The sequence below is a fragment of the Hemitrygon akajei genome, chromosome 1 (assembly GCF_048418815.1).
Source record: "Hemitrygon akajei chromosome 1, sHemAka1.3, whole genome shotgun sequence".
Taxonomy (NCBI): Eukaryota; Metazoa; Chordata; class Chondrichthyes; order Myliobatiformes; family Dasyatidae; genus Hemitrygon; species Hemitrygon akajei.
The window spans coordinates 104388426-104412096 of NC_133124.1; the positions used below are offsets into that span (position 1 = coordinate 104388426).

Consider the following 23671-nt stretch of genomic DNA (forward strand, 5'->3'; position numbering starts at 1 on the left):
TTCTTAACTTGTTGAATGAGTGAAATAGTTTCATTTTTACTCCCGGCTGTTTCTGAATGCTTGGAATCACCGTGAATAAATCAGTTCTGAATTCCCTCATTGCTTATTTCTCACCAACTATCAGTGACAAAAATCATTGCTTTTTGAACGTGAACACATGCAACTGCTGTTATTTTAAAGACTGATCACTAAGTACAGTACACTGTCTTAATGGCCAAGCAAATGCATGTGGTGCTAGTTAGAAACTGTTCGGAAGCGGTCTCCTACCCCAGTTGAGTGACATAATATCCCAAATAAATGAAGAGAAACTGGCTGGTATTCACAATTTAGTTTTTGTTCTTTAAAAGCTGCCCCAATATGCCGATGGCCCAATTAACTGTATTTTGAAGATCTTTGGGGCGGTTGTTGGAGGGTGTTCCACTTCAGAAAGATTTGTAAAATAATTGTTTAGGGTATAAGATTTGTTGAAGATGTATCCTTGTTCTTGTTCCAGGTAGTGGAGCCACGGCTGTGGTTCAGGCTGCCTACTGCATCCCGAAGAAGGAACGAGTTGCAATCAAACGCATCAATCTGGAAAAATGTCAGACCAGCATGGACGAACTTCTGGTAACTTCATTCCAGATGTTGGGTGGGATGGGGTGGTTGTGGTGGGACTGAAAACTATTGCATAGTTTAGAACATTTATAAATGTTATTTGTAAAAGCCCAACTATTGAAAAGAAAGTTCAAAGCAAGTATTCATAGACTATCAAAAAAGTAAACAGTACTAGAAATATATTTTCCATTCTCTAAAATAGAAACATCTTTTGTAGCTCACTACTGATCTTTCCCATTGTTACACATTTCCATAATTTTAGCTTTTCAGGTTTCCATGAATTGAGATGACAAAATGAAAGGCTGAGCATGTAAACAATGAAGGATTTTTCAAAAGAAGTTTTACTATATAGTGAATACAAAGTTAAGAAAAATGGGAATTCCAGACTTGACAAATCCAGATTTTATTTATTTTAACTGATTTAGCCATCTATAGCATAGAAGAAATGTGTTTAAATGTGGAATGATTTCACTTTATTGCAGTAAAACTTTTGAGGATTTTGTATGTTGAATAGTTTGAAAACAAGATTAATATATTTTGAATCAGTTTTCCAAAAAGATGAGGATCAGAGGTAACGAGGATGATTGATGCTATTTTAGCCTGGCAGTAGTAGGAGGATCACAAGATTATTATGGAAGTAACAGTGGATCATGGAGCAAGCCTTTCAACCCACAAGGTTATGCTGAACTATTTAAGCCTGCAGATGGTCCATCCATTTGATTATTCTTTTATTCTCCATATATTCATGTGCCTATCTAAATTTATGCATTTAATTTTATGAATTTCTGTTTTGGCCTCTGCCGCTTCAGACGAAATAACCCAACTCTCCTCATAGTACATGCCTTTGAATCGATCCAGTATCCTTGTAGACCTGTTCTGATCCCTCTCTATAGACTTCATATCCTGCCTGTAATGGAGCAACCAGAAATGAATGAAGTACTCTTGATGTGGCCTAACCAGAGTTTTGTACAGCTGCAACTTAACTGTGCCTAATCCTATTATTTGTAAGTGCAGGAAGTTACTATGAATTTATGAAAAGAAAATTGATTAACTGCTGGAGTTTTTGAGCTTGTAAATGGAAGAATAAGTAACAGTGGGTGTTGTGTTTGGACTTCTAGAATGCTTTTGATAGAAGTGCCAAACTGTAAGTTATTAAGCAAAGTTTTGGGCACATGTAACGGTGATAATGTGCTGACATGGATTGAGGCAATTAAGATGAGGACAAAAATTTTAATTGGGTAATTTTTAAGTTGGGAGGCTGTGATTAATGGAATGCTTTGGGGATCAATGACTGGACCCTAGCTGTTCACAATCTATTCAGCTGATTGGATGAGGAGACATAATGTAATATATCCATAACTTGCTGAGCTGCAGTCAAAGTTATGGGGAGAATGCAGAGAGCCTTCAAAGGAATGTAGATAGCCTAGGTGAATGGGTAAAGATAGGAAAATGTGGAGTTGTCTCCTTGAATCAAGAAAATACAAAATAGAATTTGAATATAAGAGTAAAGACATGCTATTGCAATTAAATTGGGCCCTGGTGAAATGACAGCCTCAGTATTGTGTACAGGTCCATGGAAGGACATTCATGGAATAACAAATGAAGACGGAATCTCAAGATGTCTGGAGTGTCCTATGATTACTCTTCCTCAGACTAAGGCTGTGCTTGCTAGTTTTGAAGAGTAAGAAGTCATTTTATTGGAGTTTGTGTACTTTGATTTGGAGGAATATTTTTCGCAGCAGGATGGGCTAGATTATTTTCTAGTGAGGTGGTCTTGCTGTTTTTTGAGGTTTGGAGATTTTTGTGTTGGGACATTCTGGGTTTTTTATTTTATGGGGTAGGGTCTGCAAGAGCCCACAGTGTAATTTAGGAGATTTTTGGATGGGTGTTTGCTGTGTCCGTGGCTAATTTATTTTGAACATGTTGAGATAAAATAAGTGGTCCATATATAGATTTCCAACATTTTATTTATATTTGGAATAATCTCTTGATTTACATTTGCTCCATACTTTGGATTATTGCAGAATATGGAAATTGGTTAGGAAGATATCGCCATCTATCCTGGTCATGCTTCTTATCTTCCTGTTCCTTTTGTGACTTGGCTTTGTGATAGTCTCATGCTTTAATCAAAGAATGGAGTTTGACCCAATTATCTTAGCTGTAAGCTTTAGGTCGTGGCTTTAAAAAGTTAACAGACTGTGCTGCATTGTCTATTCTTCAGGTTTAACATTTAATCAGGGTTCTCTGTTTGAGTTTATGACATTGTAAAATTGAATTTTAAGGAAAAGGGATTTTTTTTGTATTGTTTGAAAGTACCTTAATAATGAATCAAAATATGTGATAAGCTAGCAGTAGTGTAACAATCTATCAATTACCCACAATCACAAAATGTTTGAAAATTATTGTACCGTAAATCTATTGTAGTCGGTCAAAAACACAAAACTGCTGAGAAAACAATTTCTAAAAGTGAGAGGAATCTACTGCTATACGTAGGAATGAACATGTTTATGTACGTGTGTTTTTAACAAAAGACTGCTTTATAGCAAAATTGATATTGCACTTCAAGGTTGAACCACTTTTTGCATATATCTGGAAAGAAGAGTTGGAAAAAATAAATATGGATGGTTTATTCATGTTGCATTGTTTAATTTCTCGCTCGTACAAAAAATTTGTAAATGCTAAGTCAAATTATTTGTCATGTGCATTTGTACATCTGTCCAATTAAAACTTAATTGCAGCAGTATCACAAGCACATAATATATAAGAAGAATTCACAAGAAAAACATAAATTATATATTTTTTACAAGAAAACACAATTAGAACAAATAAGCAAAATCCATATTAGTTTGAAGTGGTCATACTGTTGGTAATCTGTAGTGATTATGGTTTTGCTGTTTGGTTCAAGAACTGAGTGGTTGAAGGGAAGTAGTTGTTCTTGAATTTGGTGATTTGGAACTTCAGACTTCTCTACCTCCTGCCTTGATAGTAGTTGTGAGAAGGTGGCATGGTCCAGGTGATCTACGGTCCATAGATGATGTATGTTGCCTTCTGGCAACATCCACCTATAGTTACTACTAGTGGTGGGAAAGGATGTGCCTGTGACGTACTGGGCAGAGTCCACTGTTCTCTGAAGCTGCTTGTATTCACGCCACATTCACATTGCTATATTAAACCAGGATGCCTTTAACAGTACATCTGTAGAAGTTTGTTAGTGTTCAGTGACGAGTTGAACCTCTATAACAATAAACTGTATAAAGGTGAATTTCCATAACCCAATTAGAATTAACATAGAGCTTCCCTGTAGACTAGACAGATGCTTCAATGAGTTAAAGCGTAGAGGGATATGAAATAAGTAGTCATGTGGAATTAGTATAGATAGCTGTGATGATCAGCTTAGATAGTGGACTGAAAGGCTCTATGTTGTGCATCTGTGACTCTATAAAGATGTAAACCAAGCATTTGATTGTTAGTGGGATTGAGACCACACTACAAAATGAAACAATGGATATCAATTGAATCCCCATTATTCTGTGTGTCTGCAGAAGTTGATGTTAGTAGTCTCGGTGGGTGTGGGTAGTAAGGAGGGTCAACCACAAGTTGTGGCATCAAGTTGCTCACTTAATAGATTCAAGGTACCGTGACTCAAGGATTTGAGGACTCCCAAGTAAATATGAGTGCACTATTTATAAGTAGGTCAGTGAATAACCCAGTTCTAAAACGTCTTGTGATATCTCTGGACCGTGCTATTATTGAAACTCTGAATTTTCAGGGTTGTAGGGAGTTTAGTGAAAAAATTGCCAATGTGTGTTAATTCTTCCACACTTCATAAGTAACTCAAGGTATGATGGTTAGATCACTACTGTGAATCTTTCTTGTCAGCCTTATGACAAATTGTCATTTCAAAAGCTGCACAACCCAGATGAGTTATGCATATTCTCCCTTTTCCCTTCAACTCAAGGGGTGAGGCCATTTTCCAGATCAATATAATTTTCAAGCCTTCACATGGGGTTTGCACAATATTTGCATCTGTTTCTGGAATAGCACGTCAGACTGGCATAGAGGAAGAAGGAAAACCTTGATTACTGTCTGTCGCCTCCATTGTTGAATTTCCAAGAGGGACAGCTAATTGAGTCAGACTGTTGTATCAACAATGGCCATGCAAAGACTGGGCTATTTGGTTGGGTATACGTCAACATTTTGAATCAACATCTGCTGAATTGCTTAGTGATATTAAAGGTGGAAAACTGGCTTAAAAACATGAAAGTTGGTATTCTTAAATTATCAGAATTTGTTTGCAATGTGGATGTGACCCCTTTATGTCTGCACAATTAAATGTGATGTACTTTCTCACCCTACCTCTATGCTAGCTCCTATACCTTGAGCAACCTTGACACAGATTCTCCTGAGTCCACATCAGTAACAATTGGCAGAATTTGCATTGGCTACAATTTCAGCTACTTGATAAGAAAAGCTGTGTGAAATCCAAAAATTCATCGGGTATGTGATGTTGCTTAGAGGAAAATTGTGTTGGTATGTATTTTTTAATCTGTAACCATCTTTAGAATGCTGAACTCGACAGGTGAAACATGAGTCAAAAAGTCAAATTGCTGGAGACAGAATTATTTCAAGCTTTAGAGACTGTGACCCTTGTTTGAAAGAGACTTGACACAAGCTTTTATTTTGTAGTTTAAAAGAGTTGATTGAAGTGTATTTAAATTAAATCAAACATTTAAAATGCTGGCAAAGGGAACATTTTCAAACTTGTAAAAGAGAAGATGGTCTGTTTTCAGACTTTATCGTTAATAAGTGAGCATAGATTTTTGAGTGGAGACAAATTGGGGAATAATGAGGTTTGGATCCGACAGGCTCTTTCTGGATGAATGAATAAAATAACTTTCCTGTTTCTTGTGATCTTGTCCTTTTATCTTCCAAAGATCACGTCTGAGGTTCAGCTTTCTGCTCTACCACTACACAATCTGAATCTAGTTTATAGTCACTGACTTAAATTGAACATAGAACAAAGAACAGTACTGCGCAGTACAGGCCCTTTGGCTCACTATATTGGGCCAGCCTTAGTCCAAGATCAATCTAATTCCCTCCCACATAATCCTCTATTTTCCTTTTTTCCATGTGCCTAATGAAAAGTCTCTGAAATGTCCCTAATGTATCTGCCTCTACCACAACCCCATCATTCCATGCACTTACCATCCTTTTTTTTAAAAAAAAGTTACCTCTGACATCCCTCCTATACTTTCCAACAATCATTTGAAAGTATGCCCTCTCATATTAGCCACTGACACCCTGGGAAGAAGGTGTTGACTGTCCACTCTTATCTGTGCATCCTACCATTTTGTATACACTTGTACCGTATACTGTGAAAATTGCTGTGTTGCAGCAGATACATTATTACTAGGAGTTAGAAGATAAATAAATAGTCCAAAATAGAAGGAATAATGATAGTGCTCACGGACCAATCAAATAACTGATGGCAGAAGGGAAGAAGTGGTTCCTGAATCATTGAGAGTTTTCAGGCTCCTGTAACTCCTCAATGGTAGTAACAAGAGGGCAGGTCCCGGATAGTGAATGCCATTAGTAAAGGAGGTCATCTTCTTGAGGCACCTCATGAAGATAACTCAATGGTGGGGACAGTTGTGCCCATCACGGTGCTGGCTGAATCCACAGCTCTCTGCAGTCTCTTGCGATTCTGTGCAATGGAGGCTCCATACCAGTGAATTCTTTTGTAATTTATTAGCATCTCTTTAAACATGAATTTTCTGCTTTGTTAGGAGTCAGTATTTCCCGACCAAAGCAATGGATCATGAGAACATAGTTATGTTGGGGTGCTTTATGAACAAGGTTTACAGTTTTCATAGTCCCAATCAAAAATTGCTAATAGAAATTCAACTCTGCTTAACTATGTGAAAAATTTTATTTTTAATTTTAAATTGAAGCCCATGCACTTGTCAAATTTGAGTTTCATTCTCTGGATTCCTTCTTAATGATATCAATTATTCAGGAACACAAAATGCAAAAAAGTTTCATGCTCCTCCATGTAGTATTTTAAACCAGTCAATTTTCTTTTGAAATTTTAATTTCTTTTGAACTTGTTATATTTCACTATTTTAAATGTTTTTTTTCTGACAAACTGATCTTAAAAGATTCTTTACCTGTTCTTTTCTAATGCCATTCACTGGTATGACGTACGTGATATTGTACTTATTTATCCATTTGTAACCAAAGCTTTTCATTTTTGCTTCCATTCCAATACTAATGTTTCTAAAATCGCTGGGGTCCTGTTTATCATCAGTGGTGAGGTGAGTATCTGAGTACAAAACATATTCATAGGCTGACTAATTAAACCAGCTTGTACCTCTCCACCATTTCACTTCTTCATCTCGGACTACTTGTTTGACACCTAGAAAAGAACAAGCTAAGTGTTGAGAAGATCAAAGTTCTTTGATTTCAACCACAGCTATCAATTCCAACCATCTTTGCAGCATCACTATGAATATGAACCACACTATTAGTGTTATGGAGAAAAGGCAGGTAGGTGGAGATGAGTCCATGGTCAGATTAGCCATGATCTTATTGAATGGTGGAGCAGGTACATCAGGCCATTTGGCCTACTCCTGCTCCTATTTCTTGTGTTCCTATGTCATCAGCTTGGTGCCACATTAAAATCAGAAGGTTTTAAGCACACATCTGCACCGATATATGACTATTTCCAACAACATATTACTTTTTTTTGGCTGAATGATGTTCGGGCTCATTCATAGACATCCAACACTCTGCTGGCCTTAACCTAGGTTGGCTTCCAGATAAACAGTGCACTTAAATATTTTATTCACATTTTCATATATCCATTATATTGGTCTGAATACTGTAATTGTCTCATCTTGGAACTTCCAAAGGTAATCATGCTCTATCAAAAGCAAGTCTAATCAATTCAATTTGACACTTGTGCTAGAAAGTCTTTGAATTCTGAATTTAACTCATTATCCCCTACCTCCACCTCTTTGCCTTCCTTTTAAACTTAGCAGGGCCTACTACAGCTTATCCTTGTGTGGTTTAGTGTTGGGATTTATTTACTTCCTATGAGCTACCATGAGACTGCTTCCTAACTTGAAATTGTTATACAAGTAGTTTCTTTATTGTGGGAGACACAAGGAATTGCAGATGCTGGAATCTGGAGAAACTCTGCAGGGTCCTGTATTGATAGCGAGTTTCAACCCAAAGCACAGACAATTTATTTTCTCCTGCAGATGCTGTATGACCTCCTGAGCTACTTCAGCATATTGTTGTTGATATTGCTGTTAAGAGTTGGTAGGGGCAATGATATGCGTTGAAGTGACCAGTGATTTTGTCAAGATCAGCAGTATCTATGCTATGAAAGGTCAGCATGGGATACAAGTGTAGAATTTCGACATCAAAACTAATAGGTACACGTAACGTGAAAATGCTTTTGATTCGAAGCACTTATCTAAAAGATAGTTGTGATTTCATGCCCATGTTTAATGATAAAGCTTGAGCCCGTTTTTCTCTATTTACTCTCAGTGACAGGAAGAGGATTTGAAATTGAGGAAAGGGGGCAGCAATCATCATAGGAAAAAATGCTATTTGATTGGATTGCACTATTGAACTAAATAGCAAACATGATTGCACAGTGTGTATGTTCAAAATGGAGGAGTGATTGAGTGTGTAAGAGGACTGCAATAATAGTGCTGGATTGTACAGTGTAATTATTTGCCTTGTAGTTTAACTTGTGCTTGTTTATATTTTTATATAATTACCAGCTGGGGGCAACACAGTAGTGTAATGGTTAGCACAACACTTTACAGTATGAGTGATCCACTTTCAACAGTCCAAGGATGTACTGGTATATAGATTAATTGGTCATTGAAAAATAGTTGTGATTTGGCCAAGATTGAATTGGGGGATTGCTGGGGGGCACATTTTGAAGGGACGGAAGGGCCTATTCTGTGCTGTATCTCAATAAAATAAATGTAATTGTTCAGTGGGGTTTCTAGTGGTTACAGTTCCTCTGTATTTTTCTGGAAATTTATTGGTTTCAGTGGTCAGTTTCAAATTACTTGAATGGAGGCTATCTTCTGTTAACAGTTATCTATGGAAATTTAGTAGAATTACCCTTAATTTGTTAGTGATTAATTTTTTTTTAAAATGGCAGTAAGCAAGTTTTGTGTCTGAAGAACTTCTGAAGAACCTCGGATCTAAAACATCAGGATCCATCCATGGTGGTAATATAAACAGGAGTTATTGATGTTCCACTGTTGTGTGATCTCCAAAGATGAAGCAAATGAAGGGTAGAAAAAAGGGTAGCTGTCAAATAATGATGCAGAATGGAATTAATGTTTTCTGATTTTAAGTTTTAGTATTTTTAGTTCTATATTCTGCATTTCAATGTTAATATGCTATTTTGATTTGAGTCTACCTCAAAGCGATCCTATTCTCCAGCTAATTTTCCTTGTAATTGATCTTCCTTAAATTCCTATCACTGCCCCCCCCCCCCCCCACTTTCTTCACCCAGATTCTACCACTCTTGCACACTAGATGCAACTTATTTGACTCTTGGAGGATAGTCACAGCAAAAATGTGCAAACTCCATAGACAGCACTGGAGTTTGGGATTGAACCTGAGTCATTGGAACACTGAGACAGCATCTCAACTAACTATACTATTGGGCTTCTTCAAGATAAAAATCATTTCAGGGCTTACAATAACTATACTTTGCACCTCCCAAAATGTGTGCTGCAGCCTATTCTTAAAGCCTCTCCTCCTTGCATATGAGGACATGTACAGAATACCATTGATCTTGACTGTAAGTATTTAATGACACCACACAGAGTAAGCCCTTCGAGCCACGTCGCCTCAGCAACCCCCAACAACCCCGATTTAATCCTAACCTAATCATGGACAATTTACAATGATCTATTAACCTACCTGGTATGCTTTTGGACTCTGGGAGGAAGCCAGAGCACCCGGAGAAAACCTCTGCATTCCACATGGAAGATGTACAGAGACTCTTTACAGATGGCGCTGGAACTGAACTCCGTACTCCGGCCGAGTTGTAATAGAGCTGCATTAACCGCTATGCTATAGTGGTGCCTATCAGTATATTAAATCCTCTTAGTATCAGCTGCAGCAGAATCCAGCAAGCTGTTGTTAACTTTTGGTATGAGTTTGTTGAAGGGGCTTGAACTCAAAAACCACCTGACTCATACAAGTCCTACTAATCATTTACTTGTATATTATTTAGTTTACTATTAAGTGATATAAAATATTTATTTGCTGAATTTTTGTGGCTGAGTAGTAATACCATTAATGCTATTGTAGCAGTAGAATGCCACTTGTGCTTTAGTCCTTTAATATAATATCAGACTATCGCAACAGAGATCTTAAATTGACAGCTTTAGCCTAGCGGTGTGTGATCTTATGCCAGTTATACTTGTACTCTTTGTAATAACCAAGTTAAATATCCAAAGCTGTACATTCATTTGTGTGCATGTTTCTTTTATTCTTCCATTTTTCCTAGTGATCACAAATAATGAGCTTGCAGTGTTTCAGAGTGAACAGTTCCTTTTATAACCAAACACCAAATTTGTAAATAATCCGTCTTTCAATGACATTGTGGAATTTGTTGAAATCAAAGGTACGGATTGAGACTTTTTATCCTTGTGTCTACGCCAGCCATAAATGCTTTTATGTTAATCCCATTTCCTGTTTTTAGCCGTTAGCTCTGTAGCATTTGCTCTGATGAAGAAGCTTACTGAAAACATTGCGTTAAGTTTCAATTTAAGATTCTGAGTGTTACTGCCTTATTAAAAATACACTTAAATCATAAGTATAAGAGTTTTGATAATTTTTCATTTGGGTGTCTGTTATCTTGGGAGTTTTTCCTCAGTTAAAAGGTTTGTATGAAATTAAGCTTCTTAATTTGTAGCCTTTGAGGCATTTAACCTGGTGTCAGACTGGATAGTTTGCCTCAGCAGAAGTATAAATAGAAAGATTTCATTCTTTGTTTTCTTCCTTGATATTCCTTGTTAATATCACTTGCAAATAAAATGTCTCCTGTGTATACATGATTATATCCAAGTCTATCTCTTCACCTCATGTTGACCTCTCCAGATTTTATTTTCCATCAGCTGCTTTGCTTTTCTGTAATCTCGAATAAGCTGAATTCAGCATAGAAACTAAATCTGTTTTTCCAGGTTGGTCTTCAGAATTGATCCTTGGTACCTCTCTCATCTGTACCTGTACCTTCTATCTTCAAACTCCCTCCCAAACAGCAGTCTGAGTAACTTTGCCTGAAGAATAACAGTAGTTCAAGGCACCCCTCCTCCCCTCCCCTCCCCCCCCCCCCCCACTTTCTTGACTGCAGACTGCAGTTAGAGACAGCCAATAAAATTGGCTGGCCTTGTCAAAAATGCTGAGGTCCCAACAATGAATAAGAAACCTTTCCTTTGAAAGGTCACTAAAGTCTAATGAAAATGATCCCACTGAATCAACTGTCATTTTAGTGGATATCCATTGTTCAGTATTTTCTTCTTCTTACCTCCTGGTGGAGTTGTCAGTACACCGTCATGCCAAGCTTTGCACCAATCTGTTCCATCTGTCACGGTTGTGTGCCAGGGCCTGGGTCACTGCAAATGTTTTCCCTGTCTATTCTTTAATGTTGTCTGTCCATCTTTTCCTCTGTCTGCCTCTCCTTTTTCCCCTCCACAGTTCCTTGTAGAACGGTCTTTGCAAAGTCACTGGATCTTGTTACATGGCCATACCATCTCAGCTTTCTTTTCTTCATTGTTGTGAGAAGGTCTTCATGGGGGCCAGTGTGGAACTGGATAGTCTTGCGGACCGGCTGATTTGTGATGTGGTCCAACTATGAGATGCCCAAGGTGTTGCAATAGCATCTCATTTCCAATGCCTGCATCTTCCTCTGTAGCTCTGCTGTGAGGGTCCATGTCTCGCATGCGTACAGGAAGATGGAGAATACCAATGCACACAGGAGTTTGATCTTGTACTTCATGGTGATGTTGCTGTCCCTCTGTATTGTCTTCAGTTTGGATAGCGTAGCCATTGTCTGTGCGGTTCTTGTCAGGACTTCGGGTCTTGATCCTTCATCACTGATGATTGCCCCCAGGTATTTGAACTGCTGCACTGTCAAGTTTCTGACCATGGACTGAGATGTCTGTTGTGATGGCACCGTAGGCATTTGCCATAAGTTTGGTTTTCTCGAAACTTACTTCCATTCCAAACTTTGTGGAGGCTCTGTCAAGATGGCTGACCAGGTTGGCCAGTTCGTCCTCTTCCTGCAAGTCCATCAATGTTGTCAGCAAATTGTAGGTTTTGTGATGTTCCTCCCTTCAGTATTATATCTTGCCTCAATTACTGTGTGATTTTTTTATACTGTTATTGAAAGCCGATATCAGAATGTTCTAAATGATTGTTTATTGATCTTAAATCTGTTGTTACAGAAGTTTGTGATCAGGTTTATAATGTCACCTACATATGCTTTGTCATAATCTCTGTTCTTAAAGAAGAGAGTTCTTGCCTTCATTAGTTAGGACATTGAGATTAAAAGTTGGGAAGTCGTATTGTAGCTGAATAAAACCCAAGTCACTTTTTGGGGTATTATGTTTAGTTCTGGCCCCTATACTATAGAAACAATATGAAGGATTTGGAGAGGATGCAGAAGAATTGGAGTGTATCAGCGCTAAGGAGAGATCAGGCAGGTGTGGTTAATTTTATCTGGCGCATCAGAGTTTGAAGACAACTTGATAGGATATGCCTCTGGTAATTTAATATATTTCCAACAGTCTCTTTTCTTTCACCCCCCCCCCCCCCAAGAATTGTCAAATATTAGAGGACATGAGTTTAAAGATGGGGGGTAAATTTAAAAGTAAATGAGTTTTGTAAGTTATTTTTTTACACTGAGTATTAGGTGATTCAACCATGCTGCACTGTAAATGGTCCTGTGATTAGGCTAGGATTGTTAGGCAGTGTGGCTCACTGGGCCGCAAGGGCCTATTCTGTGCTGTATCTCTAGATAAATAACATTTTAAGAGGCATAAACGGTTGCAAGAAAAAGCTTGTAAACCCTATGCAGTTACCTAGTTCTCTGCAGTAATTACTCATAAAATGTGGTCTGATCTTCATCTGAGTCACAATAATAGATGAACACAAATCTGCCTAAATTAGTAACACAAACAATTATACTACTTCTCGTCAATACTGAACACATCATTTAAACAATAATTGTAGGTTCAAAAAAACTATGGAGGGGGTGATGCCTTCTACAAAAGCTATTTGGAGTCGGGTGTTCCACTCAATGAGATGAGATTTGAAGTGTGAATTGTAGAGGTGCCATACCCTATTTTTTTAATAAAAAGACACACCAAGTCAGGTTACTGACAGAGCCTGCTCTTCTCAAGAAAGATCTATTTATGTGCACCATGCCTCGATCAAAACAATTTTCAGAAGACCTTAGAATTGTAGAGATGCATCAGGCTGGAAAAGACTACAAAAGTATTTCTAAAGATTTGCGTGTTCATCAGTAAGAGAAATTGTCTACAAGTGGAGGAAACTCAGTACTGTTGCTACTCTCCTTAGGAGTAGGCATCCTGCAAAGATCACACCAAGAGCACAAAGTGCAATGCTGAAGGAGATGAAAAGGAACCCAAGGGTACCAGCAAGATTTGCAGAAATCTGCAGAACTTGCTGAAGTCTCTGTTCATGTGTCCACTATATTTTTAAAAAAACATTGAACAAGAATGGTGTTTGTGGAAGGACATCACAAAGGATACCACTGCTCTCTTTAAAAACAAAACAATGCTGCACATCTTTTACACGTTTGCAAAAGACCACCTGACTGTTCCACAGCCGCCTTTAGCAGCAAAAGCTACACCAGGAGTTTCTACTAGTTATTAAATACAATGGTTCACATACTTTTGCAGCCTGGATATTGAATGATTAAGCAATGTAACCATAAAGACATGAAAAGCACAATTATTTGTGCGTTAGTTTAGGCAGATTGTATTTCTATTATTGTGACTTAGATGAAGATCAGAACACATTTTATAAGTAATGCAGAAACCAGTTAATTCAAAGGGTTTGCAAACTTTTTCTTGCAACTATGCAAGTGAACAGATGGGGAATAAAGGGTTATGGATCATATTTGGGCACATGGAATTAGTTTTGTTTGGCAGTATTGGTCAGCACAGACTGGTGTGCTTTAGAATCAGAATCAGGTTTAATATCACCAGCACATTATGAAATTTGTTAACTTAGAAACAGTACAATGCAATGCATGATAATAGAGGAAAAATATAGTAAATCAGCTACAGTAAGTATATACATATTAAATAGTTAAATTAGAACTAGTGCAAAAACAAATAATAATGAAAAAAGTGAGGTAGTGTTCATGGGTTCAACGTCCATTTAGGAATCGGATGGCAGAGGGGAAGAAGCTGTTCCTGAATAGCTGAGTGCATGCTTCAGTATCTCCTTTCTGACAGTAACAAAGAGAAGAGGGTATGCCGAGACTGATGGGAGTCCTTAATGGGTGCCACCTTTCTGAAGCACTGGACTATGTTCATATTACAGCAGCTAAACAGATTGAGTTCTTGGTCAGGAAGGAGTGAGTGAACCTACGCTACTTGGTCTTTGTATATTGTGGTATTGGATGTATCATAAAGAAATGGAAATCTCTAATTTGTATACTTTCATAAGTAACTATCTTCTTCATTAAGGAGAACTATTGTAGGGAAAATCAAATGCTCACCCTACAGCCCTCTTTTACTTTCTCCCTCCCGCTCTGCCTCCTTAGGACAGTTACCAGTTCTTTCATCTTGCTGATGTGAAGAGCCAAGTTGTTTTGATACCTTGGGCAAATTTTGTGATGTCACTAATGAACTTGAAATTTGAGAAGGTGCCATATATTTAAAAAATCCTTTAAATAAGGCAGCTTCTCCATGTCAACTCATTTCTTCGCAGAATGTGTGAATCTGCATATTTTCTGTATTTTCACTCCTTGGGTGTCAGAAAAAGATGTCATTTCACCTGTAAACTTTGACTTTAACTCAGTAAATCACAAGATACATTCTTCAAGTGTTGTGACACAGACTTTCATAAGGGTATATTGGGTCAAACACTAAACTTGAGATTGTTGGTCTTGTTCCTGAATTAAATATGGCACTAACATTGCAAATGGTGTTGTTCAATACCAGAAAGTTGGAGCGTTGGAGTTGCTCTCCAATGTATTTAAAAATGTCAATTTATCTTGTCCTGTATGTTGAAATCTGACAATCTGGAGACAAAAGAGGGCAAGAGACATGACGACCTCCCACCTATTCTTCACACTCAAAGTTTTCCACTCATGCTTATGGATGTTTGTTTACTTCTATTTGAACACAAGGGACCATTCAGCCTATTAGGATGATGATAACTCCCAGTGTAGCCTCATTAGTTCCTTCATTTTTCCCCATGGTCTTCAACATACTTCACCGGTGTGTCCGTCAGGGCCCCTTTCTTTCTTTACACTCACCTGCAGTGTAGGGTAATTTATAGTAACCTTCATGGAGAGTATGTACAAATTCCACACAGGATTGAACCAGGTCCCTGAAGCCATAATGCAGCATTAGTAACAGTTGCATTACTGTCCTGCCCTGTGTTTTAAAGCTAACCTGCACTATAAAATTTTGTCCCCATTGACTGCTTTTCACTTCTGCCTTTCTTGCCTCCATTCACAAAATTCTGACCTGTATCCAAGTTACTTAATCTAGCACATAAAAGTGTATGTTCCTTTAACCACTGCCATCTTCTATGGGCAAGCCTGTTCTGAATCCATATGGCCAATTAACCACGAATCCCATATATCTGAATCCAGCATTTTGTGTGTGTTGCTTTGGATTTCCAGCATCTCAGACTTTCTCGTGTTTAATAAAATCCATGTAAGCAACATCCATAGCTCTTCCTCCATCAATCGCCCTTGTCAGCTCATTGGAAAAACTCAGTGTAGTTGGTAAGATATAACTTGTCCCGCACAGTGCCATCCTGGCTGTCCCTAATGAGGCCCTGGCTTTCCAAATGCTCTTAAATCCTATCCCTAAGAATTCTTTCCAGTAACTTCTCTACCACTGACATGACTCGCAGGTCGATAGTGTCCATGATTAGCCCTGGTTCCCTTCTTGAATAATGGAACAACATTAGCTCCTTGCTAAATCTCAAGGACCTTGCACGTGGCTGGGGAGGATAAAAAAGATACTGGTCAGGGCCAATCAATCTCTCCTCTTGCCTCTTAATTATCTCGGGTATATCCCATGAGGCCCTGGGGACTTGCTCACCCTAACACTCTTTAAGAACCGAACAGTACCACCTGTAACTCTCAATGCCTGAGCTTCACAATATACTTAACACTGATCTCCCTGTCCTCCACAGTCCTTCTGGGTAAATATTGATGTAAAGTACTCATTAACAACCTCACCCACATCCTCAGCATCTAAACAAATGTTCCCCTTTTTGTCCTCAAGTGCTCTACCCTCTCTAGTTATCCTTTTGCTATATTTATTCAAATGTATAGAATGCCTTGTGTTAGAAATATATACTTTATCTTCACATCATTGAATAATTAAGTCTTTATTTCTGTTGTACAGAGTCCCAAGTTTCTGTTTGAATAATTATTTGCATTCTGCTTTGTTTAATTCCTGTGAATTTCAGTTTTTCAGGCTTATGTGGGGGAAAAAAAATCATGGTAGATTTCTATCTTCTGCTATGTATTTTCCAACTATTTTCGATTGCTCCCACTGCTCAGCCAGTTTTGATTGGTACTTCTACCCTACCTCTGTTCAATTATTGCAAGAAATTATGCCCCATTCTCTTCAGTGCTAATCTTATTTTTCTCCTATTTTCACCAGTCACCAGCCTGTTCAAAGTCTTCTGTGGCTTCACCTCCTGTTCTTTGGTTCTGACTTCAGATTGAAGCACATTCTACATTAAAACCCTGATTTAAGTAGTAAACTGATAAAATTTCCAAATATAATTTCATTCAAATAGCAAAAATAAATTATTGATCTGAAATAAAAACAAAAATTGCTGGAGATATTCAATAGTTGCAGATGACTAGTGAGAAGATGCAATGAATGAAATAATCATACACAGAAGGCAAATAAAATAAGAGCTCATCTATCTCTTGTCTCTGTCTTTCATAATTTTATTTCTATAAGCTGTCCACATTCTTCTTAATTCCAGTTGGTATAGTCCCTGGTGACTCAATCTCTCCTCAACTCCAGCATGAATGTGGTGAACCACCTCCCCACTGCCTCCAAAGCCAGTATCCTTCTTCAAGTAAGGAGATCAGAATTGCACATGGTATTTCTGGTGCAGCCTCACCAGTACCCTATACAAATACAGCATAACTTCCCTGCTCTTAATTCAATCCCTCTAGCGATGAAGGCCAACATTCCATTTGCCTTTTTGATGACCTGTTGTACCTGCAAACCAGCCTTCTGCGATTCATACGCAAGCATTCCCAATTCTCTCTGGAAAATAGCATGGTGCAGTCTTTCACCATTTAAAGAATCTGATCTTTAAGATGTCCTTCCAAAGTGGAGTGATCTCACTTTTACCAACATTGTCCTCCACCTACCAGACTTTTGTCCAGTCACTTAGCCTATCTATATCTTTCTGCAGGCTCTGCATTCTTCTTATAGGTAACCCAAATTGCGTGCAATACTCAAAATTAGGCCTCGATATATTTTACAACTTCAATATAGCATTCCAACTCCTGTATACTCAATACTTTGATTTCTGAATGTCAGTGTGCCAAAAGTTCTATTTACGACCCTATCCATTTATGATGCCACCTTCTAGGAATTATGGACCTATAATCCCAGGTCCCTCTGTTCTACCACACTCTTCAGCACCCTACTGCTCACTGTGTCAGTCCTCTCCTGGTTTTGCCTCTGAAAGTGCATTACCTCACGCTTGCCTTCATTTAAGTTCTATCTGCCATTTTCCAGCCCATTTTTCTAGCTGGTCCATATCCCACTGCAAGCTTTGGTAGCCACCTTCTCTGTCCACTATGCTCTGTTCTTGGTGTATTCAGTAAATTTGCAGATCCAGTTTACTATATTATCCAGATCATTGATGTAGATGACAAATAACAGTGGACCCAGTATTGATCCCTGCTGCACACAACTTGTCACAGGCTTTCTGTCAGAGGCAACCTTCTACTAGCCCTCTGGCTTTTCTCATGAAGCCAGTGTCTAATCCAATGTACTACCGCATCCTAAGGCCAAGCAACTGAACATTTTTGACCAACCTCCCCTGCAGGACCTTGTCAAAGTCCGTGTAGGCAATATCCACTGCCATACCTTCATTAACTTTCCTGGTGACTTCCTCAAAAAAATTTAGTCTGAGTGGTTAGACATGACATGCCACTCATAAAACCATGTTGAATATACCTAATCAGTCCTTGTCTAAACAAATACTTGTATCTGGCCCCTTGGAGTACCTTTCAACAACTTGCCCACTGCTGATATCAGGCTCACTAGCCTATAATTTCCCAGTTTATTTTTAGCGATGTTCTTAAACACAGTACTGCATTAGTTATCCTTTAATCCTCCTGCACCTTATTCATTGCTAAAGACATTTTAAATGTCTCTGCTAGTCCTTCTACAATTTCTACGCTAGTCGCCCATAAGATCCGAGGGAACACGTTTTTAGGCCTTGGAATTTCATCCACCATAATTTGCCTCAAGAGAAAAAAACACTTTCACCACTGTAATCTGTATATGGTCCATGACCTCACTGTTTTCCCTCACTTCTATAGACTGTCTGCCTCTCAATTATATCTAGAATCCATTTACGATCTCCCCATGTCTATTCAGATGTCTTGTTATTTTTTTTTTAATGATAGCATCAAGTATTTTCCTGACTGTGTGTTAAGCGAACTGGTCTATAGCTAGCTGCCTTTTGCCTGATCCTTTTTTAAAACTGATTTGACATTCGCTGTCTTCCTATTGTTACGGATTCAAGCAACAATAAATATATGAGTTAGGCAGGGGTTTTTATAACAAATAACACGTTTATTAAACACTGAAAACAAACCCCCCAAAAGTAAACAAATCACTAACGTAACCAGAAATCAGCTGCAGTGCGGCAGCTTAAACAGTTCTTAAAGCGATGTTGCAAAAACAGTTCTTCAAAGTGGTATTGCCAAAAGTTCAAAATGCTCACAGTCCATTTAAGGGAGAGAGTTTTCAAGATGATTTAAATTCTCTTTCACGTCGTGTTGTTGTAATTCCCACGAAGAATTTTACGGAGATGAAATGTACGGCTTAAAGGCACTGACCTTTCCTTTACAACACTGTTCCCAATCCTTTCTGCTATTCACAGGGATTAACATGAGAACAGTCAACAAATTCCTTCCGAATGAGAATCAAACAAGGTCGAACCTGTTTCACCGTCGAAATCGATTCTCCTCGATCTTTTAACTCCGATCTTCACTCTCCACTGATTCTCAACTAGCAGTGTTATAAAGAAACTGCTGGCAATGACCTTTAAAACTTTAGGCATTAGATAAAACTTCAACTTTCAACTAAACTGCGTCATAACATTAAATCACGCAGTGGCATGAAGTCAACATGGCAAATCCAGCCATGAACTGCCCCTCCTCACAGGGAGGGGTCCTCCTTTTATACCCTGTATATAAAAAAAACCTGTCACATGACCTCTACTGGCGGGAAAATGACATCACTCCACCATCACAAGACCATTACCTCAAGTCCAGTATAGCTTCAACCCCAGTCACGTGACAAGGGTACGTAACACAATCCATTGTGACCTGCCCAGAGTCCAGGGAATTTTGATGAACTATCTCAAATGTAACTTCTGCCATTTCCTTCAGTACCCTGGAACCCCATTACGACTGAGGGACTTGTCTACCTTTAGGCCCACTAGTTTGCTCATCAGTCTTTGTTAGTGACAGCAATTGTATAGAGGTTTTCACTTCTCATTGCATCCATAACATGGTGTCCCCCACCATGAAGATCTTCACACAATAGACAAAAGAGATGGTGATGGATTGTAGGGAGACCAAGTCTGTATTGCTCTCTGTTACTATTGATGGTGAGGATGTAGATGCGCTGAGGGCCTATAAGTACCTGGGGGTCCACCTGGATGACAGATTTGAGTGGAGCACCAACACGGAGGCTGTGTACAAGAAGTACCTGAGTCGCCTCTACTTCCTGAGGAGATTGCGGTCCTTTGGAGTATACAGGCTTCCCCTTCACATGTTCTACCAGTCTGTTGTCACCAGTGCAATCATCTATGCAGTGCTGCGCTGGGGCAATGGCATCAATATGGGTGATGCCAACAAGCTCAATAAACTGATCAGAAAAGCTGGCTCTGTTATAGGAGCCAAACTGGAGGCTGTGATAGAACAAAGAACCCTATGGAAAATCCTGGCAATTCTGAAGAATGTTTCTCACCCTCTTCATGCCACCTTGGCTGAACAGAGCAGCACTTTTAGTAATAGACTAAGACAACTGCGCTGCTTCAAAGTCTGCTATACGAGGTCATTCTTACCCTCGGCTGTTAGGTTCTGTAACTTAGTTTGTTAGTGTGGTATAGCATTGTGTTAATGAATTGAAAAAAGTATCCAGGCAATGATGCAGATTTGTTTGATGTTGGACTTCATTGAGAGTTGCTGTTGGGGACATCTTGTTTTGGATCACCACTTGCAAGCTCCTGTGAAGCAAATAGATGTAGCCAACTAAATTGGATAAGAGTCCAGTTCATCCCAGTTGGAGTCAAAAGCTTTGGGGGTGGGGTAAGTGTAGAGAAAGTCACATGTGTACTGTTCTATATTTTATCAGCTGGTGCTGCAGTTTACATTTTATGAAGTTATGTAATAAAGATCAAGTCCACTCTACTTCTAGATGTATGGAATTTGTACTTGAAACTTGCAACTTTAACAGCATATTGTCTGTTCCCAAAGTGGTCTTGTTTCTTAGTAAGGTTTTGGCATTTTCAGCATTATGTAGGCCTCTATGGATTAAAGTTAATGGTGATCATGTTAAGGACAGACTTGTTAAGAAATCAAAAATGTTCCTTCTAGCCCTATATAATATCCATGGTAATTTGATGGAGAACTGTTAATGGAGTTACAGAGATTTACAATGAAAAGCTATTTCAACCCATTACATACCCATGCTGGCAAATGTTTTGTAGGGTACTTTTTCTTACTTGTTCATGGAGTGCATGTCTGCAACCATAACCCTTACACAGGTCATCTAAAATGATGCCTGACTTCTGAATTAAAGAACCATTGATAACAGCATACTTTCAAGTAAATGTTACTACAATGACATTTACATTAGAGTAATGCCATGTACTGTGAATTGGAATTGAAGTAAAATTATCTATATATCAGGAAGCATCTGTGTGAAGAGAAAAGCAGTAAACATTTTAACTTCATCTGCTATGTCATTTCTATCAATTTGAGAGACTGAAATTCATCCAGTGCTTGTCTAATATTGTGACAAAATTTTTCATTTGCAGATTTGAAAATGAAATCTGTAAGTGTAAATAAAGGTTAATTATTAATATTTTATTTATTTTCAGTTTTCCCATTGACGAGCACTTATTGTGCAGCAACCTTTATCGTTTAAACACATTTACCCCTTCTAAGCTCCCTTAAGCTTTGTGAATCTCTTGAGATTGATGCACTTCCCATTTTATTTTGGAAAATTACCCCTTTGTAAAGAAAATGCTTTTGGTGACTCATGGATATTTCTGTATTCTCTCAACAGAAAGAAATTCAAGCAATGAGCCAATGCCATCACAGGAACATTGTGTCATATTATACCTCATTTGTGGTAAAGGATGAGCTCTGGTTGGTAATGAAGTTGCTCAGTGGTGGTGAGTTTTTAATGTTAAAACTTGTATGTTTGGAAAGATCAAGTATCCAAATTTATTTAAAGCTGACTTGGCTTGCTTTAAATCTGTGACAGTCAGCTTTAGTTGAACTTTTATGTATAGGAAGGAATCTTTTACCCACTGGTTGCGACGATGTGGATAAATCTTCCTCAGTCTTTACACTGCACATTGAAGGACTTCCGCTTTACCTACTTGCCAGTTGAGCACATGCAGCCTTAAGCACTGGTCAATTCTAGGTGATTTTAGTTAGATTTTAATGCTAACTAAGAGTCAATGAACTGTTTGGTCAGGTGAATTGTGTTTTACCCCAAAATAAGAAAATGTAGTAAGCTTTGGTATTTTGCTGTAGTTATTAAGAAATGCATTCAAGTTCAATGTAAATGTGTATTCTCACTTTAGCCAGTTGGCAATTAAATGGCTGAAATTTCAATTTAAGAGTAGTCTCTGGTCTACTCTTAAAAGTTGGCGTAAGCTCTTGTGGGTTAAATACCAGTGCACTCAATGTCTCTTGCCCAGAATTCTGTTCATTTCTGTGTATTATTACCAGCTCCACACCTGTGCCCCAAACCAGGGCATGAAGTTTTTAAAGGTAACCCCATGTGAACATGATACTGCAGTGTGTCTAAGAACAAAAAAAACACGAGGAAGAGATTGCCTTATTTTCTACTTTGATGTTTTCTTTCCCTTATCTCCATGTCACACCTAAGATATTTTGGAAGCTTTTAACTCTTTACCCAGTCTTGTGGAGTAAGGGGCCTGGAGAAGTACTTCATTCTTCCAAACCCCTTACTGTTAGTTGATTTTTAACAGTGGATCTGTAAACAAAAAAAGAGTAAATTAGCTTGCATCTAGACAAGGACGCAATATCTTGGTTGCTTTTATTTTAAAATTAATGGTTTTTTTCCTATTATGAAGTTGATTTGAAGCTGAGTATTTTATATACAAAAGGATATGGTCAAACAAGATTAACATAAATCATTAAAACCAGATTCTAACTATTTACTAACAATGTAGAGCATTATAAAGCACGTGATGTATGTTTCAGCTACACTTGGTAAAATTTGGGTTCATTCATTTTATTTTGCCCATTTGGTTTTGTTTCAGGATCTGTACTAGATATAATTAAGCATGTGATAGCAAAGGGAGATCACAAAAATGGAGTTTTGGAGGAGACTGTCATAGCTACCATTTTGAAGGAAGTACTGGAAGGACTTGATTATCTGCACAGAAACGGGCAGATTCATAGGTAAGAAAAGTGTGGCTTAATTCATTGTCATAGTACATTTTAAGTATTGATCATGAGTTTGAGCTTCAGATGCAGCTTTCCCATTTGGAATATTTTATGGTCTTATAGTAACAATTCTTATGAGCCACTCAGTGATGCAACAGATTTCAGTCAGCTGTCTTGTAAAACAAATCGATGATCCTTGTGTACAATAACACCTATGGTGGCTATGTTGAGAATACTGTTTTTATATTTCCGTTGAGTATCACCTAAGTAAGAATGATCTTCAGCTGTAGTTTTAAGATTTATTTGAATGTTCTGGGAAAGCCCTACTACTATTTTAGTCCTGCTTTGAAACTCTGTCCTTATTTTTGATTATTTAGCAGAATCTTTAGAATGCATGAATTCTAAGTACATAGAAGTTAGTCAGCATAGTGTAGCTGTGATAAAATGAAGATGGCTGTGATAATCTTATATATTTGAAAGCAACTGTGGTTGGAATCGATTTCCATCAATTTGTCTCATGATGTCACTACCAATCGTCGCAAGGGGATTAATACTGAAGCTTCCAGTGATCTCTCAAAGGCAATTCTCGAAGATAGTGTCATCTGCCAGGCTGCAAGAGCTATGGTGTCCACAGCTTAAGGGTTGCCATAATTGACAAGTGGAAAGAGAATCTTTGGTTCTTCTGCCAAGGAGATCAAGGCTTAAAAATAATAGCAGTGCCTTGGGAGCAGATGGTATCTGAATCAATTTTATTACCATCAATATGTCTTGAAATTTGTTGCTCCTACAGCAGCAATACAGTGTAGGACAAATAAATAGTGCAATAAAAGAGAGATTTATGTTCCTGGAACATTCAAAAATATGATGGCTGAGGGGAAGAAGCAGTCCTTAAAA

At 38.2% G+C, this 23671-nt stretch overlaps 1 protein-coding gene across 3 annotated transcripts in view; it reads left to right on the forward strand.

Moving 5' to 3' along the window:
- The window catches only part of LOC140729213 (serine/threonine-protein kinase OSR1-like), a 138030-nt gene that overhangs the window by 42511 nt on the left and 71848 nt on the right, over positions 1 to 23671 (forward strand). For 2 of the 3 annotated variants that reach the window (XM_073048740.1, XM_073048733.1), the window contains exons 2-4: positions 494 to 606; positions 21420 to 21528; positions 22651 to 22792. In XM_073048740.1, the coding sequence (XP_072904841.1) occupies positions 494 to 606; positions 21420 to 21528; positions 22651 to 22792 (364 nt within the window). Of the gene's footprint in view, positions 1 to 493; positions 607 to 9880; positions 10262 to 21419; positions 21529 to 22650; positions 22793 to 23671 lie in introns of those variants that run through there. The other variant, XM_073048747.1, reaches the window with a different exon arrangement.